Here is a 15,173-nt window from a genome sequence, read left to right as displayed (position 1 = left end):
CCAGCTCTGTGCCTCGACACAATCCTGTCTTGGCGCTCTACGGACAATTCCTTCAACCTCATGGCTTGTTTTTTGCTCTGACATACACTGTATACTGTGGGACCTTATATAGACAGGTGTGTGCCTTTCCAAATCATGTCCAATCAATTAAATCAATGGAAACATGATGCAGCTGAGCTCAATTTCGAGAGAAGATATCTGTTTTTAATACATTTGCAAACATTTCTAAAAACCTTTTTCACTTTGTTATTATGGGGTAGTGTGTAGATTGCTTAGGAAAAACAAATATTTAATCCATTTTAGAATAAGGCTGTAACTTAACAAAATGTGGAACAAGTCAAGGGGTCTGAATACTTTCCGAACGCACCGTACATACACACACCTCCACTATATTTTCTTTAAACATAAATTGGTATATTTCTGGAAGTAGGCCTACAAGACAACTTGCTAGTCCTGGTGCTGTCCTTCTCAGCATTGTCTTAACACATACATACAGTATATACACACATACAGTGTACAAAACATTAGGAACACCTTCCTAATATTGAGTTGCACCTCCTTTTCCCCTCAGAACAGCCTCAATTGGTCAGGGCATTGGATTCTACAAGGTGTTGAAAGCGTTCCACAGTGATGCTGGCCCATGTTACTCCAATGCTTCCCACAGTTGTGTCAAGTTGTCTGGATGTCCTTTGGGTGGTGGACCATTTTTGATACACACAGGAAACTGTTGAGGGTGAAAAACCCAACAGCGTTGCAGTTCTTGACACAAACTGGTACACCTGGCACCTACTACCATACCCCGTTCAAACACACTTATATCTGTTGTCTTGTCCATTCACCCTCTGAATGACACACAGACACAATCCATGTCTCAATTGTTCGTAGGCTTAAAAATCCTTCTTTAACCCGTCTCCTCCCCTTCAGCTACACTGATTGAAGTGTTTTTTTTTTTTTTTAAACAAGTGACATCAATAAGGGATCAAAGCATTTCACCTAGTCAGGCAACATCATGGAAAGAGGTGTTCTTAATGTTTTGTCCACTCTGTCTATATACTCGCTCCATATAAAACAGGCCTGGTTTTAACTTTGCTCAGATGGGACTAGCAGCGAGCGGACATGTTTTTATAGAAAATTTTATTCAACATACATTTTCCAGCAAAAAAAGGCAATATACAGGAGTAGTTGTGGTACACTGCTGCTACAGGGACGAGCTTCAACTGGAAAAATACCAAATCAAGGAGGAACAAGGGTGTTGATCAGGGCCCGTATCCACCAAGAGTCTCAGGATAGTAGTGCTGGTCTAGCAGCAGTTTGGCCTTTTAGATCATAAAGGAATGAGCTTGTACGGACAGATCCTAGATCAGCACTCCTAATCAGAGACTCTGTGGATAACGGGCCCTGATCTCATCTAGGGTGACAAAACTCCAGTAACTTTCCCAGAATTCCCTGGGTTTTCCAGAAATCCCTGTTGGAAGATTCCTCGGAATCAGAGGGGTATACGCAGGTAGTCTGGAATCCTCCAACTGGGATTTGTGGAAAAGCTGGGAGTTTTGGGGAAAAGTTAGCATCATTTCTGAACCCTAATCCCACCGGTCAGTACCGCAGCTCGTTACCTTAACATCACTATCAGAACCAACGGGTGCCGTTAGTTAAAACAAAAATGAGAAAACAGAACCAAAAACAATAAGAATCTAAAGAATCAAGGAACCCTAAACAAAAAAACTACACAAGGAATATGAACACCTGAATCTTTTCAGTTTGTAGCCAACCAATAACAAAGTTCTGTTTCTCTCATCTCACGTTTTTTTTTGGTTTTTAATATATATACACACACACACACAATTTCAAATCTCTTCACAAAGCCAACTATGATGGGCTTTTAGGGGGGGCATTCCATCTGTGCTTAAGAAAAAAGGTCAGTGTGTTTGTTGTTCTAATAATAATTATAGTAACACTGGTTCTGTGTATATATGGTGAAACCAGAGGGCTCACTAATGGCCGAGGCTTCCTACTAAAGCAGCACTGCTCAGTCAAACTCCCCCAGCACAAACACCAGAGGAGATACACCCCATCACAAACCCTCAGGGAGAGAGGGACGGAGGGAACATAACAGGAGAGGAAGGGCAACATTAAAATCATAAGTACGACCAAAGTTGCCATTTACCAGTCCTGAGAAACGGCTTTGATATGAAGTGGCAACGTGCAAGATGAAAGTACAGACCACTTCTTCTCTTTTTACATTTATTTTAAACAGATGCTGTGGATTTTTATTTTATTATACAAGAAGATATTGCAGAAAAAAGACAAAACTGAATTTTTTTTAAAGATGGAAACACTGACTAGTTGACTAAAGGGGAGGGGGAATATGAAGGGGATCACATCAGGAATACTAGTCTCAAGCTTCAACCCTTCTGCAACTGGTTCTCTTCTTTAAAAGACCAAATCATCCTTCTTGGTTTCTGCTAATGATGATGTCTATCTCTTTTCTCTGCCTCTTCACCCCCCACTATATGCAGCAGCGCTCTTTACGTTTCGAAACAACTCTTATTATTAAAAACAAAAAAAATTAACCGGGAAAAAGTTCATCATCCTGTCCTTTCTCCAATTTCATCCAGACAAAAATAGGCAGTCGGAGTTAGAGAAGCCAAAAACCTAACAGCCTCAAAAACAGTAGAAGGGTGGTGGTGGGGGAGGGAAGGGGGAGAGGAGGTTTGGGAGGAAGAGGGGGGTTGGGAAGAAGGGGTGGTATAGTATCATCATCATCATCATGATCATCAGCAGCCTGCTAATGGATGGATCCGTGTGACAGAGACAGGAGACATCAGGAGACATCACGGTGTCTGTGGAAGGTGTTAGAGGTGGGGCACAGACACTTGGTTGGTTACAGTCTGTGGTTATGGTGGGGTAAGGAGGAGGAAGAGGAGAGAGGAGGAAGAGGCGAGAGGAGGGTTGCTCAGTTGTGGATCTTGATAGCTTTCTCCAGGTAGGTATAGCGACCTCTCTTCGGGGCTTTGTTGAAGTGGTCCAGGCCTAACCAGGGTCGAGGGTGGGACATGTTACCTAGAGGGGAGAGGAGGGATGTTACACAACTATAGCACATAGTTAATATTCTGAGAGAGAGAGAGAGAGAGAGAGAGAGAGAGAGAGAGAGAGAGAGAGAGAGAGAGAGAGAGAGAGAGAGAGAGAGAGAGAGAGAGAGAGAGAGAGAGAGAGAGTGGTGGTAGTTGGTAGCAGTATTAGCAGTAGTAGTAGTAACAGTGGTAGTAGTTAGTAGCAGTGATAGTATTAGTAGCTGTTAGTGGTGGTAGCAGTAGTTAGTAGCAGTTAGTATTAGTAGTAGTAGTTAGTAGTGGTAGTAGTTAGAAGCAGTAGCAGTTAGTATTAGTAGTTAGTAGTGGTAGTAGTTAGGAGCAGTAGCAGTTAGTATTATTAGTAGTAGTTAGTAGTGGTAGTAGTTAGGAGCAGTAGCAGTTAGTATTAGTAGTAGTCGTTAGTAGTGGTAGTAGTAGTTACTAGTGGTAGTAATTAGTATTAGTCGTTAGTAGTGGCAGCAATAGTTAGTATTAGTAGTCGTTAGTAGTGGCAGTAGTTAGTAGTAGCAGTAGTAGTGTCACAATACCACAGCAACAACAACATAATAAAGTGTATTAGCTAAAGTCCCAGAATAACCACTGGGCTGATATTTGGTTCTTTCTACCAGTTATCAACACAATATCTTCTCCTCTATATTCCATTTCTTACAAAAATAGAACACCATGTTCCTGATCCAAACCCATATCAGAAACTCAGCAGACAAAATAATTATACAACTACATGTAATTTGAGACAGGGTTCATTTCATTATCTATGGCCATAATTATGGGTCAAATCACATCAGACCTATAATTCATAACAGCTAAATAACTGAATGCATTACATGAATAGTTTAGTTCCAAAATGACAAAACACACATTGAAACTCATTTCTGAAGCTTCTATATTGCAATAGTCTACATGACATAGAAACACAATCTAATTTACACAGCATACTAAGATTCCCAGAGTGCACTTCATATCCCAGGGTGCAACGCTCTGTCCAGGACTGCTGGCTGGCTAGTCCACACAGTAGTCTAAAAGTATTATGAAGTAGTCTAAAAGTATTATGAGTGCATTTGACCTTACTTTTGGGTTGTGTAACCATATTATAATGCTCACATGTCATGCTGAATATATTGTCATGTCATTGTCACACACAAATTATTCACATTTAGTAGAACAATGATGACGTTACAATGTGATGTGTAAAGTATTTGTGTGTTGTCATTTTGGAACTAAACCTCTTGCACTGCACTGTTTTGTTCCACCATTTGCTTAGTTGTTTAGGTGGGCTGGCCCTCGTCATCTGCTCTGTAAGCGAAGTATTCCCATAGTTGACTTCTGCAGACAGTTTGGTCAACAAGCCGCGGGCGGAGGTGGTTTTTATTTCAACACGCCATGCTGACTGCATTTTCTCTTGCTTACTACTCCAAAATGACTCACGCTGTGACAGCTACATGCGCAAGCACATCCTGGCTAGCTACTGCCCCCCCCCCTAGAGAAGACAAGTAGCCTGGCTAGCTACTGCCGCCCCCCTAGAGAAGACAAGTAGCCTGGCTAGCTACTGCCCCCCCCCAGAGAAGACAAGTAGCCTGGCTAGCTACTGCCCCAAAGAGAAGATTCAGACAAATTACGAGACAGACTGGATCCTCTCTGGCAGAAGTACCGAAAGTAACAGAAAGTGTAGTACCCAACCGTTTTTCATGTTCTAGTCTCAAAAGAGTGCCAAAGTTTTGGTATACTGTGCAAAACTAGTAGTAGTAATTAATATAAGTTAGTAGTAGTGTACCTGGCTGTGGCTGGAAGTCTTTCAGGTTGACCTCGTACTCATCCTCAGTGATGTACTGATGCCGGCCCATCATCACTATCGCAAACTTGAACTGCAGACAAACAAAGAACACAGTATTCATAAATCAGTTTATACTCAACCCTTCTGGTTATAGGCTATAGACGGCTGATGGATGTAGTAGGCTATAAATGGCTGATGGATGTAGTAGCATAGTGGCTAGGCTATAGATGGCTGTAGCAGCATAGCGGCTAGGCTATAGATGGCTGACGGATGTAGCAGCATAGCGGCTAGGCTATAGATGGCTGACGGATGTAGCAGCATAGCGGCTAGGCTATAGATGGCTGACGGATGTAGCAGCATAGCGGCTAGGCTATAGATGGCTGACGGATGTAGCAGCATAGCGGCTAGGCTATAGATGGCTGACGGATGTAGCAGCATAGCGGCTAGGCTATAGATGGCTGACGGATGTAGCAGCATAAGCGGCTAGGCTATAGATGGCTGACGGATGTAGCAGCATAGCGGCTAGGCTATAGATGGCTGACGGATGTAGCAGCATAGCGGCTAGGCTATAGATGGCTGACGGATGTAGCAGCATAGCGGCTAGGCTATAGATGGCTGACGGATGTAGCAGCATAGCGGCTAGGCTATAGATGTAGTAGCATAGCGGCTAGGCTATAGATGTAGTAGCATAGCGGCTAGGCTATAGATGTAGTAGCATAGCGGCTAGGCTATAGATGTAGTAGTATAGCGGCTAGGCTATAGATGTAGTAGTATAGCGGCTAGGCTATAGATGTAGTAGTATAGCGGCTAGGCTATAGATGTAGTAGTATAGCGGCTAGGCTATAGATGTAGTAGTATAGCGGCTAGGCTATAGATGTAGTAGTATAGCGGCTAGGCTATAGATGTAGTAGTATAGCGGCTAGGCTATAGATGTAGTAGTATAGCGGCTAGGCTATAGATGTAGTAGTATAGCGGCTAGGCTATAGATGTAGTAGTATAGCGGCTAGGCTATAGATGTAGTAGTATAGCGGCTAGGCTATAGATGTAGTAGTATAGCGGCTAGGCTATAGATGTAGTAGTATAGCGGCTAGGCTATAGATGTAGTAGTATAGCGGCTAGGCTATAGATGTAGTAGTATAGCGGCTAGGCTATAGATGTAGTAGTATAGCGGCTAGGCTATAGATGTAGTAGTATAGTGGCTAGGCTATAGATGTAGTAGTATAGTGGCTAGGCTATAGATGTAGTAGTATAGTGGCTAGGCTATAAATGGCTGATGACTGTAGCAGCATAGTGGCTAGACTACAGAAGGCTGATAGATGTAGCAGCATAGCGGCTAGGCTATAGATGGCTGTAGCGGCGTAGTGGCTAGGCTATAGATGGCTGATGGATGCAGTAGCATAGTGGCTAGGCTATAAATGGCTGAAGCATGGGGTTGCCCATCTGCTTTTGTTTAGGCTACCCCAATGGGCTAATCATTAGCTAGATCACTAAGTGTTCAGCATTTTGGCTTAGATACCTACACCAGCTTAATATAATGATACTTAATACCATAACGATATCACTGTGAAGAAAATAACTTAAAGTCAAATGTACAGCACTGTTACTGTATAAAACACATGGTCAACGGTCCATCTGGAGAGACAGGTCACTGGGTGTGCAGGCTTTTGGTCCAGCACTGCGCCAAAAACACACCTGAGTCAGCTTAACAAGGTCCTGGTTTTTTATTTAAAAAATTATTTCACCTTTATTTAACCAGGTAGGCTAGTTCTCATTTGCAACTGCGACCTGGCCAAGATAAAGCGTAGCAATTCGACACATACAACACAGAGTTACACATGGAATAAACAAAACATACAATCAATAATACAGTAGAACAAAAGAAAACAAAAAGTCTATATACAGTGAGTGCAAATGAGGTAAGTTAAGGCAATAAATAGGCCATGGTGGTGAAGTAATTACAATATAGCAATTAAACACTGGAATGGTAGATGTGCAGAAGATGAATGTGCAAGTAGAGATACTGGGGTGCAAAGGAGCAAGATAAATAAATAAATACAGTATGGGGATGAGGTAGGTAGATAGATGGGCTGTTTACAGATGGGCTATGTACAGGTGCAGTGATCTGTGAGCTGCTCTGACAGCTGGTGCTTAAAGCTAGTGAGGGAGATATGAGTCTCCAGCTTCAGAGATTTCTGTAGTTCGTTCCAGTCATTAGCAGCAGAGAACTGGAAGGAAAGACGACTAAAGGAAGAATTGGCTTTGGGGGTGACCAGTGAGAGATACCTGCTGGAGCGCGTGCTACGAGTGGGTGCTGCTATGGTGGCCAGTGAGCTGAGATAAGGCGGGGCTTTACCTAGCAGAGACTTGTAGATAACCTGTAGCCAGTGGGTTTGGCGACGAGTATGAAGCAAGGGCCAACCAACGAGAGCGTACAGGTCGCAATGGTGGGTAGTATATGGGGCTTTGGTGACAAAACGGATGGCACTGTGATAGACTGCATCCAGTTTGTTGAGTAGAGTGTTGGAGGCTATTTTATAGATGACATCACCGAAGTCGAGGATCGGTAGGATGGTCAGTTTTACGAGGGTGTGTTTGGCAGCATGAGTGAAGGATGCTTTGTTGCGATATAGGAAGCCGAGTCTAGATTTGATTTTGGATTGGAGATGCTTAATGTGAGTCTGGAAGGAGAGTTTACAGTCTAACCAGACACCCAGGTATTTGTAGTTGTCCATGTATTCTAAGTCAGATCCGTCCAGAGTAGTGATGCTGGACGGGCGAGCAGGTGCAGGCAGTGATCGATTGAATAGCATGCATTTAGTTTTACTGGCGTTTAAGAGCAGTTGGAGGCCACGGAAGGAGTGTTATATGGCATTGAAGCTCGTCTGGAGGTTAGTTAGAGTGTCCAAAGAAGGGCCAGAAGTATACAGAATGGTGTCGTCTGCGTAGAGGTGGATCAGAGAATCACCAGCAGCAAGAGCGACATCATTGATGTATACAGGGAAGAGAGTCGGCCAGAGAATTGAACCCTGTGGCACCCCCATAGAGACTGCCAGAGGCCCGGACAACAGGCCCTCCGATTTGCTGAGCTGTTGATTTGTAGAATCTGGTGTTAGAGAAGGGCTGGAACTAAAGTCTACACACCCAGTAACACTCCTGGGGGTGTTATACTATTACATTAAAACATGATCTTACAACCAAAAAGTATAATAAAATAACTCCCTCATTCAGTGAATCCGGTATGAAATGGCTTTACTTAGCAGCAGGAGGCCTCTAGACTGACCTACCAGTGCCAAGTAAGACATGAAACAAGTTAGCCATTTTGTCTAACATGTTCTGGGAATGCATGATGGATATTTTTAATGTGCAACATATCAAAATAAATCAGATATTTTGGGCTCTTTAGAGATTAATGTGCCTGCATGTTTTCAGTGAATATTGTCCTAGCCTATATGCTAGATAATTCACCACCTGAGGAACTGGCAACTCAAAACACATGAGCTATATTGCTAATTGTAAATATGATATCTCAATGACATACTCCGCCAGTAAAGTAATGTTATTTCCTCTATATTGACAGTTGACAAATAATTGTTATACTCACAAAGCTGAAAGCACATGTTTTTTAACAGTAACAGTAGGCGTTTTAACAACTGTCTTCGCCGCAATTACATTTCAAAACGTTGCTCAACTGTCAGAATGCTTGTTTGTATCAAAACGCTCCCTTCACTCTGTGTGCTAAGTGGGGGGGGAAGAGTGAGAGCCCACAGAGAAACAAGGGCTAGGTTTCAGACTCATAAAAGACACACCCTTGTCTACTTACCCTCGCCCTATGCCCTTGGGGGAATCCCCGTTTGCGAGTGTACAATTATGTTCACGTCGGGGCCTGAAACGCCCCATAATTCAATTCGCGATGATTGTACATCCGCTAAGAGAAGTCAGCCGAAACTTAACCTCAACGTCAATACGGAGAAGTCAACATACAAGTGTAAGTAAAAACGAATGTAAATAAGTTAGAAACTGTGCTACTAAAGCACATGACGGTACAAACACTTCTCGTAAAAGTAATGATGTTTTTGTTTGGTTACCTTTTGGAAATTGTAGAAATAAACATTTTCCTTATTCAGAAGTTCCAGCTAAGCAGGCTAAAGTTAGCTAGGTAATTAATTTGCTAGGTATCCTACAGTAGGTGTCTATTAATAATTATATAGTTAATATAAGTAGACATGCAATAATAATTGACTAACACATATAAAGCAACCACAAGCTACCGGTGGCTGAAAACACAATTGCGGGATGAGACGAATTTCCGGGCAAGGGCGGTCCATTTAAAAATCTGAATCATTAAGTATGCACTTCATTTGAGGGCTGAGGGGAGAGGGTGTGTCTTAAGTGTTTGGAATGCAGCCAAGGACTGGGCAAATACTGTCATTGCAGGAAGCAGGTTAATTGTACATTACTGTTGACCAAATAATGGTTTTAGAACACAAACAATCTTCAGTTGTGTAGCCTAATCATCGAAATTACCGACATTATCAAAATTGCTTCGGTAAGAGGGCAATGTCGTTAGTAATTTTCTGTTTATCATCACAGCTTTAGTTAGTGGACACCCTGGAAAGAGAGCAATGGCGAGGGAGGAGGAGAGAAGGCGAGAGAGGGAAGGGAGGGAGTGAAGAGAGGAGGAACAAAGTACTGACCTTCTCAAACTCTTTCTCCTGGATTTCCAGCATGCTCTGAATCCTCCTCATCACATCTCTGAAAGGCTCACCCTGAGAACACACACAGAGTTAGTCAAACGCACAGGAAAAACCCAGCAGCGTTAGAATTCTCCAAGTTGTTTAAAGGCACAGTCAACTTAGTGCATGTAAACTTCTGACCCACTGGAATTGTGATACAGTGAATTATAAGTGAAATAATCTGTCTGTAAACAATTGTTGGAAAAATGACTTGTGTCACGCACACAGTAGATGTCCTAACTGACTTGCCAAAACTATAGTTTGTTAACTAACTATAGTTTGTGGAATGGTTGAAACTCCAACCTAAGTGCATGTAAACTTCCAACTTCAACTGTATATCAAACCTTTGATCTACTCAAAGATCCATTATTAGCATGTTTTAACCACTCCTATAAAAACTGTAGATTATCAGACACTCAACAAGAAGGTCTGATTTCATTATTACTGAAACAGGACCGAGGTGGTAAATATAAAGATCCAATCCGAAAAGAAAAAAAACTGGGAGGCTCCTTACACTTCTTGCTGCGATGCAAAAATCCTGACAAAATGCATAGAACAGCCGACTTCGAAAAAGACCTTTGATAAATCTTGGGGAATCTCTTGTATAATAGGTTAAAGTCATGTACAGCAACACCAGGTTTAAAATCGTAAAATAATGGTTACTTCTCAGAAAGTATTGAACTGCCAAGAGGAGTTAAACAAGGTTGTCTATTGTCTCCAAATGTATTTGTTCTGGCCATTGAAATGCTCTCTTAAGATCAGATCAAACAATAACATCAAGGGTTTACAAAATCATAGACTAAAAACAAGTGTTAATATACGCAAATGTTTAACTATTTATGAAGAGATTAAAATATCACACTGATTAACTCATCACATCACAGTTTATGTATTTACTACTAACGGCGCTGTCTACTCCAGACTACTCATGGTTCAAATTATATGAGCAAATAATATTTACATGTATTTGGAATGGTAACCCAGACAAAAGTAAACATGCTTATTTATATAATGAATATGTTTGGGGGACTGAAATGTAAATATTAAAGCATTAATTAAAAGATCTCACTAAAAGCTTCACTCATACAAAAGTTAAACTGAAACCCAAAATGGTTCCACAGTAGCAACATTTGTAGTTAATCCACAATACTAATCTAATTGACAGAGTGAAAAGAAGGAAGCCTGTACACAATATGAATATTCCAAAACATGCATCCTGTTTGCAACAAGGCACTAAAGTAATACTGCAAAAAATGTGGCAAAGCAATTACATTTTTGTTAAATGTCATTTTGTTTTAACATTACATGGCAAAAATAGTAGCAGCGGAAAGTTCCATCCTGAGTGATAAAGTAGAGGCTATGAATGACTTTACCAGCAGCTACAGTGGCCTACACTCCTCTGTCTGAGACAGTAGAACAGACATGCTTCAGCATTAGGCTGTCAGTCAACACCACACAGTGGCCTACACTCCTCTGTCTGAGACAGTAGAACAGACATGCTTCAGCATTAGGCTGTCAGTCAACACCACACAGTGGCCTACACTCCTCTGTCTGAGACAGTAGAACAGACATGCTTCAGCATTAGGCTGTCAGTCAACACCACACAGTGGCCTACACTCCTCTGTCTGAGACAGTAGAACAGACATGCTTCAGCATTAGGCTGTCAGTCAACACCACACAGTGGCCTACACTCCTCTGTCTGAGACAGTAGAACAGACATGCTTCAGCATTAGGCTGTCAGTCAACACCACACAGTGGCCTACACTCCTCTGTCTGAGACAGTAGAACAGACATGCTTCAGCATTAGGCTGTCAGTCAACACCACACAGTGGCCTACACTCCTCTGTCTGAGACAGTAGAACAGACATGCTTCAGCATTAGGCTGTCAGTCAACACCACACAGTGGCCTACACTCCTCTGTCTGAGACAGTAGAACAGACATGCTTCAGCATTAGGCTGTCAGTCAACACCACACAGTGGCCTACACTCCTCTGTCTGAGACAGTAGAACAGACATGCTTCAGCATTAGGCTGTCAGTCAACACCACACAGTGGCCTACACTCCTCTGTCTGAGACAGTAGAACAGACATGCTTCAGCATTAGGCTGTCAGTCAACACCACACAGTGGCCTACACTCCTCTGTCTGAGACAGTAGAACAGACATGCTTCAGCATTAGGCTGTCAGTCAACACCACACAGTGGCCTACACTCCTCTGTCTGAGACAGTAGAACAGACATGCTTCAGCATTAGGCTGTCAGTCAACACCGCACAGTGGCCTACACTCCTCTGTCTGAGACAGTAGAACAGACATGCTTCAGCATTAGGCTGTCAGTCAACACCGCACAGTGGCCTACACTCCTCTGTCTGAGACAGTAGAACAGACATGCTTCAGCATTAGGCTGTCAGTCAACACCACACAGTGGCCTACACTCCTCTGTCTGAGACAGTAGAACAGACATGCTTCAGCATTAGGCTGTCAGTCAACACCACACAGTGGCCTACACTCCTCTGTCTGAGACAGTAGAACAGACATGCTTCAGCATTAGGCTGTCAGTCAACACCACACAGTGGCCTACACTCCTCTGTCTGAGACAGTAGAACAGACATGCTTCAGCATTAGGCTGTCAGTCAACACCACACAGTGGCCTACACTCCTCTGTCTGAGACAGTAGAACAGACATGCTTCAGCATTAGGCTGTCAGTCAACACCACACAGTGGCCTACACTCCTCTGTCTGAGACAGTAGAACAGACATGCTTCAGCATTAGGCTGTCAGTCAACACCACACAGTGGCCTACACTCCTCTGTCTGAGACAGAGGAGACTGGTGTGACTGATCCAGTCAGTCACACCAGATCAAGTCAGTCAGTGAGAACAGTCAGTCACACCAGATACAGTCAGTCACACCAGATCCAGTCAGTCAGTGAGAACAGACATGAAACGGAGTAAGACAACACACACCTGTCTGATCTTCAGCAGGAAAGGGATTCCAAACGTTCCAAAGACCTCCTTGTGGAAATGTGCCACGGGAATCAACATCTCAGTGTCCTTATCCAGGTCTACCTGGTCCAGAGGAAGTTCCTAGAGCGAGAGAGAGAGGTTAGGAGGAGAGGAGGAACGCACCTCTATTCTGAAGGTGTGGAGAGAGAGAGAGAGAGAGGTTAGGAGGAGAGGAGGAATGTACCTCTATTCTGAAGGTGTGGAGAGAGAGAGAGAGGTTAGGAGGAGAGGAGGACGCACCTCTATTCTGAAGGTGTGGAGAGAGAGAGAGAGAGAGGTTAGGAGGAGAGGAGGAATGTACCTCTATTCTGAAGGTGTGGAGAGAGAGAGAGGTTAGGAGGAGAGGAGGAACGCACCTCTATTCTGAAGGTGTGGAGAGAGAGAGAGAGGTTAGGAGGAGAGGAGGAACGCACCTCTATTCTGAAGGTGTGGAGAGAGAGAGAGAGAGAGGTTAGCAGGAGAGGAGGAATGTACCTCTATTCTGAAGGTGTGGAGAGAGAGAGAGAGAGAGGTTAGCAGGAGAGGAGGAATGTACCTCTATTCTGAAGGTGTGGAGAGCGAGAGAGGTTAGCAGGAGAGGAGGAATGTACCTCTATTCTGAAGGTGTGGAGAGCGAGAGAGGTTAGGAGGAGAGGAGGAATGTACTCTATTCTGAAGGTGTGGAGAGAGAGAGAGGTTAGCAGGAGAGGAGGAATGTACTCTATTCTGAAGGTGTGGAGAGAGAGAGAGGTTAGCAGGAGAGGAGGAATGTACCTCTATTCTGAAGGTGTGGAGAGCGAGAGAGGTTAGCAGGAGAGGAGGAATGTACCTCTATTCTGAAGGTGTGGAGAGAGAGAGGTTAGGAGGAGAGGAGGAACGCACCTCTATTCTGAAGGTGTGGAGAGAGAGAGAGGTTAGCAGGAGAGGAGGAATGTACTCTATTCTGAAGGTGTGGAGAGAGAGAGAGGTTAGCAGGAGAGGAGGAATGTACTCTATTCTGAAGGTGTGGAGAGAGAGAGAGGTTAGCAGGAGAGGAGGAATGTACCTCTATTCTGAAGGTGTGGAGAGCGAGAGAGGTTAGCAGGAGAGGAGGAATGTACCTCTATTCTGAAGGTGTGGAGAGAGAGAGAGAGGTTAGCAGGAGAGGAGGAATGTACCTCTATTCTGAAGGTGTGGAGAGAGAGAAAGAGAGGTTAGGAGGAGAGGAGGAACGCACCTCTATTCTGAAGGTGTGGAGAGAGAGATAGGTTAGCAGGAGAGGAGGAATGTACCTCTATTCTGAAGGTGTGGAGAGAGAGAGAGAGGTTAGGAGGAGAGGAGGAACGCACCTCTATTCTGAAGGTGTGGAGAGAGAGATAGGTTAGCAGGAGAGGAGGAATGTACCTCTATTCTGAAGGTGTGGAGAGAGAGAGAGGAGTGAGCAGAGAGAGAACAAGAGGAGAAAGAACATACCTCTATTCTGAAGGTGTGGAGAGAGAGAGAGAGGAGTGAGCAGAGAGAGAACAAGAGGAGAAAGAACACACCTCTATTCTGAAGGTGTGGAGAGAGAGAGAGAGGTTAGCAGGAGAGGAGGAATGTACCTCTATTCTGAAGGTGTGGAGAGAGAGAGAGAGGTTAGGAGGAGAGGAGGAACGCACCTCTATTCTGAAGGTGTGGAGAGAGAGAGAGGAGTGAGCAGAGAGAGAACAAGAGGAGAAAGAACACACCTCTATTCTGAAGGTGTGGAGAGAGAGAGAGGAGTGAGCAGAGAGAGAACAAGAGGAGAAAGAACACACCTCTATTCTGAAGGTACGGCTGGCGGCGGGAGATAAACATTCTAACAGCTCGTCCTCCTGGTGAACCCCGATGATCTTATAGCTTACTATCTCCAACAGTCTGGAGAGAGGGAAGTGAGAGGGAGGGATGGGAGGAGTGTGGGAGGGGGGAGAGAGAGGGCGTGAGGGAGAGCGAGAGGTTAGAGGCAGGGTGTAGAAAAATAGAGAACAGCAGCAGTCAAGTATAATAATAGCATTAAAGAACCCCTGGATGTAATACAGGCCTGACCACCAGAAGTATAATAATAGCATTAAAAGAACCCCTGGATGTAATACAGGCCTGACCAGCAGAGGTATAACAATAGCATTGAAGAACCCCTGGATGTAATACAGGCCTGACCACCAGAGGTATAATAATAGCATTGAAGAACCCCTGGATGTAATACAGGCCTGACTACCAGAGGTATAATAATAGCATTGAAGAACCCCTGGATGTAATACAGGCCTGACCACCAGAGGTATAATAATAGCATTGAAGAACCCCTGGATGTAATACAGGCCTGACCAGCAGAGGTATAACAAAAGCATTGAAGAACCCCTGGATGTAATACAGGCCTGACCACCAGAGGTATAATAATAGCATTGAAGAACCCCTGTATGTATTACAGGCCTGACCACCAGAAGTATAATAATAGCATTGAAGAACCCCTGGATGTAATACAGGCCTGACCACCAGAGGTATAATAATAGCATTGAAGAACCCCTGGATGTAATACAGGCCTGACCACCAGAGGTATAATAATAGCATTGAAGAACCCCTGGATGTAATACAGGCCTGACCACC

At 43.8% G+C, this 15,173-nt stretch overlaps 1 protein-coding gene across 2 annotated transcripts in view; it reads right to left on the bottom strand.

Annotated features, from left to right (window-relative positions):
• Positions 1–1,117: 1,117 nt before the first annotated feature.
• Positions 1,118–15,173, bottom strand: part of LOC106606244 (ubiquitin carboxyl-terminal hydrolase 7) — a 71,926-nt gene continuing 57,870 nt past the window's right edge. For both annotated transcript variants that reach the window (XM_045719686.1, XM_045719687.1), the window contains exons 27-31: positions 14,351–14,450; positions 12,558–12,677; positions 9,558–9,629; positions 4,864–4,954; positions 1,118–3,060 (exon numbers count right to left, since the gene is read on the bottom strand). In XM_045719686.1, coding sequence (XP_045575642.1) covers positions 2,954–3,060; positions 4,864–4,954; positions 9,558–9,629; positions 12,558–12,677; positions 14,351–14,450 — 490 coding nt within the window. In that variant the 3' untranslated portion in view covers positions 1,118–2,953. The remainder of the gene's footprint in view (positions 3,061–4,863; positions 4,955–9,557; positions 9,630–12,557; positions 12,678–14,350; positions 14,451–15,173) is intronic.

Source organism: Salmo salar, chromosome ssa06, assembly GCF_905237065.1.
Source record: "Salmo salar chromosome ssa06, Ssal_v3.1, whole genome shotgun sequence".
Lineage (NCBI taxonomy): Eukaryota > Metazoa > Chordata > Actinopteri > Salmoniformes > Salmonidae > Salmo > Salmo salar.
The sequence above is the reverse complement of the archived record's forward strand: the minus strand, read 5'-3'. Positions and strand labels throughout refer to the sequence as shown.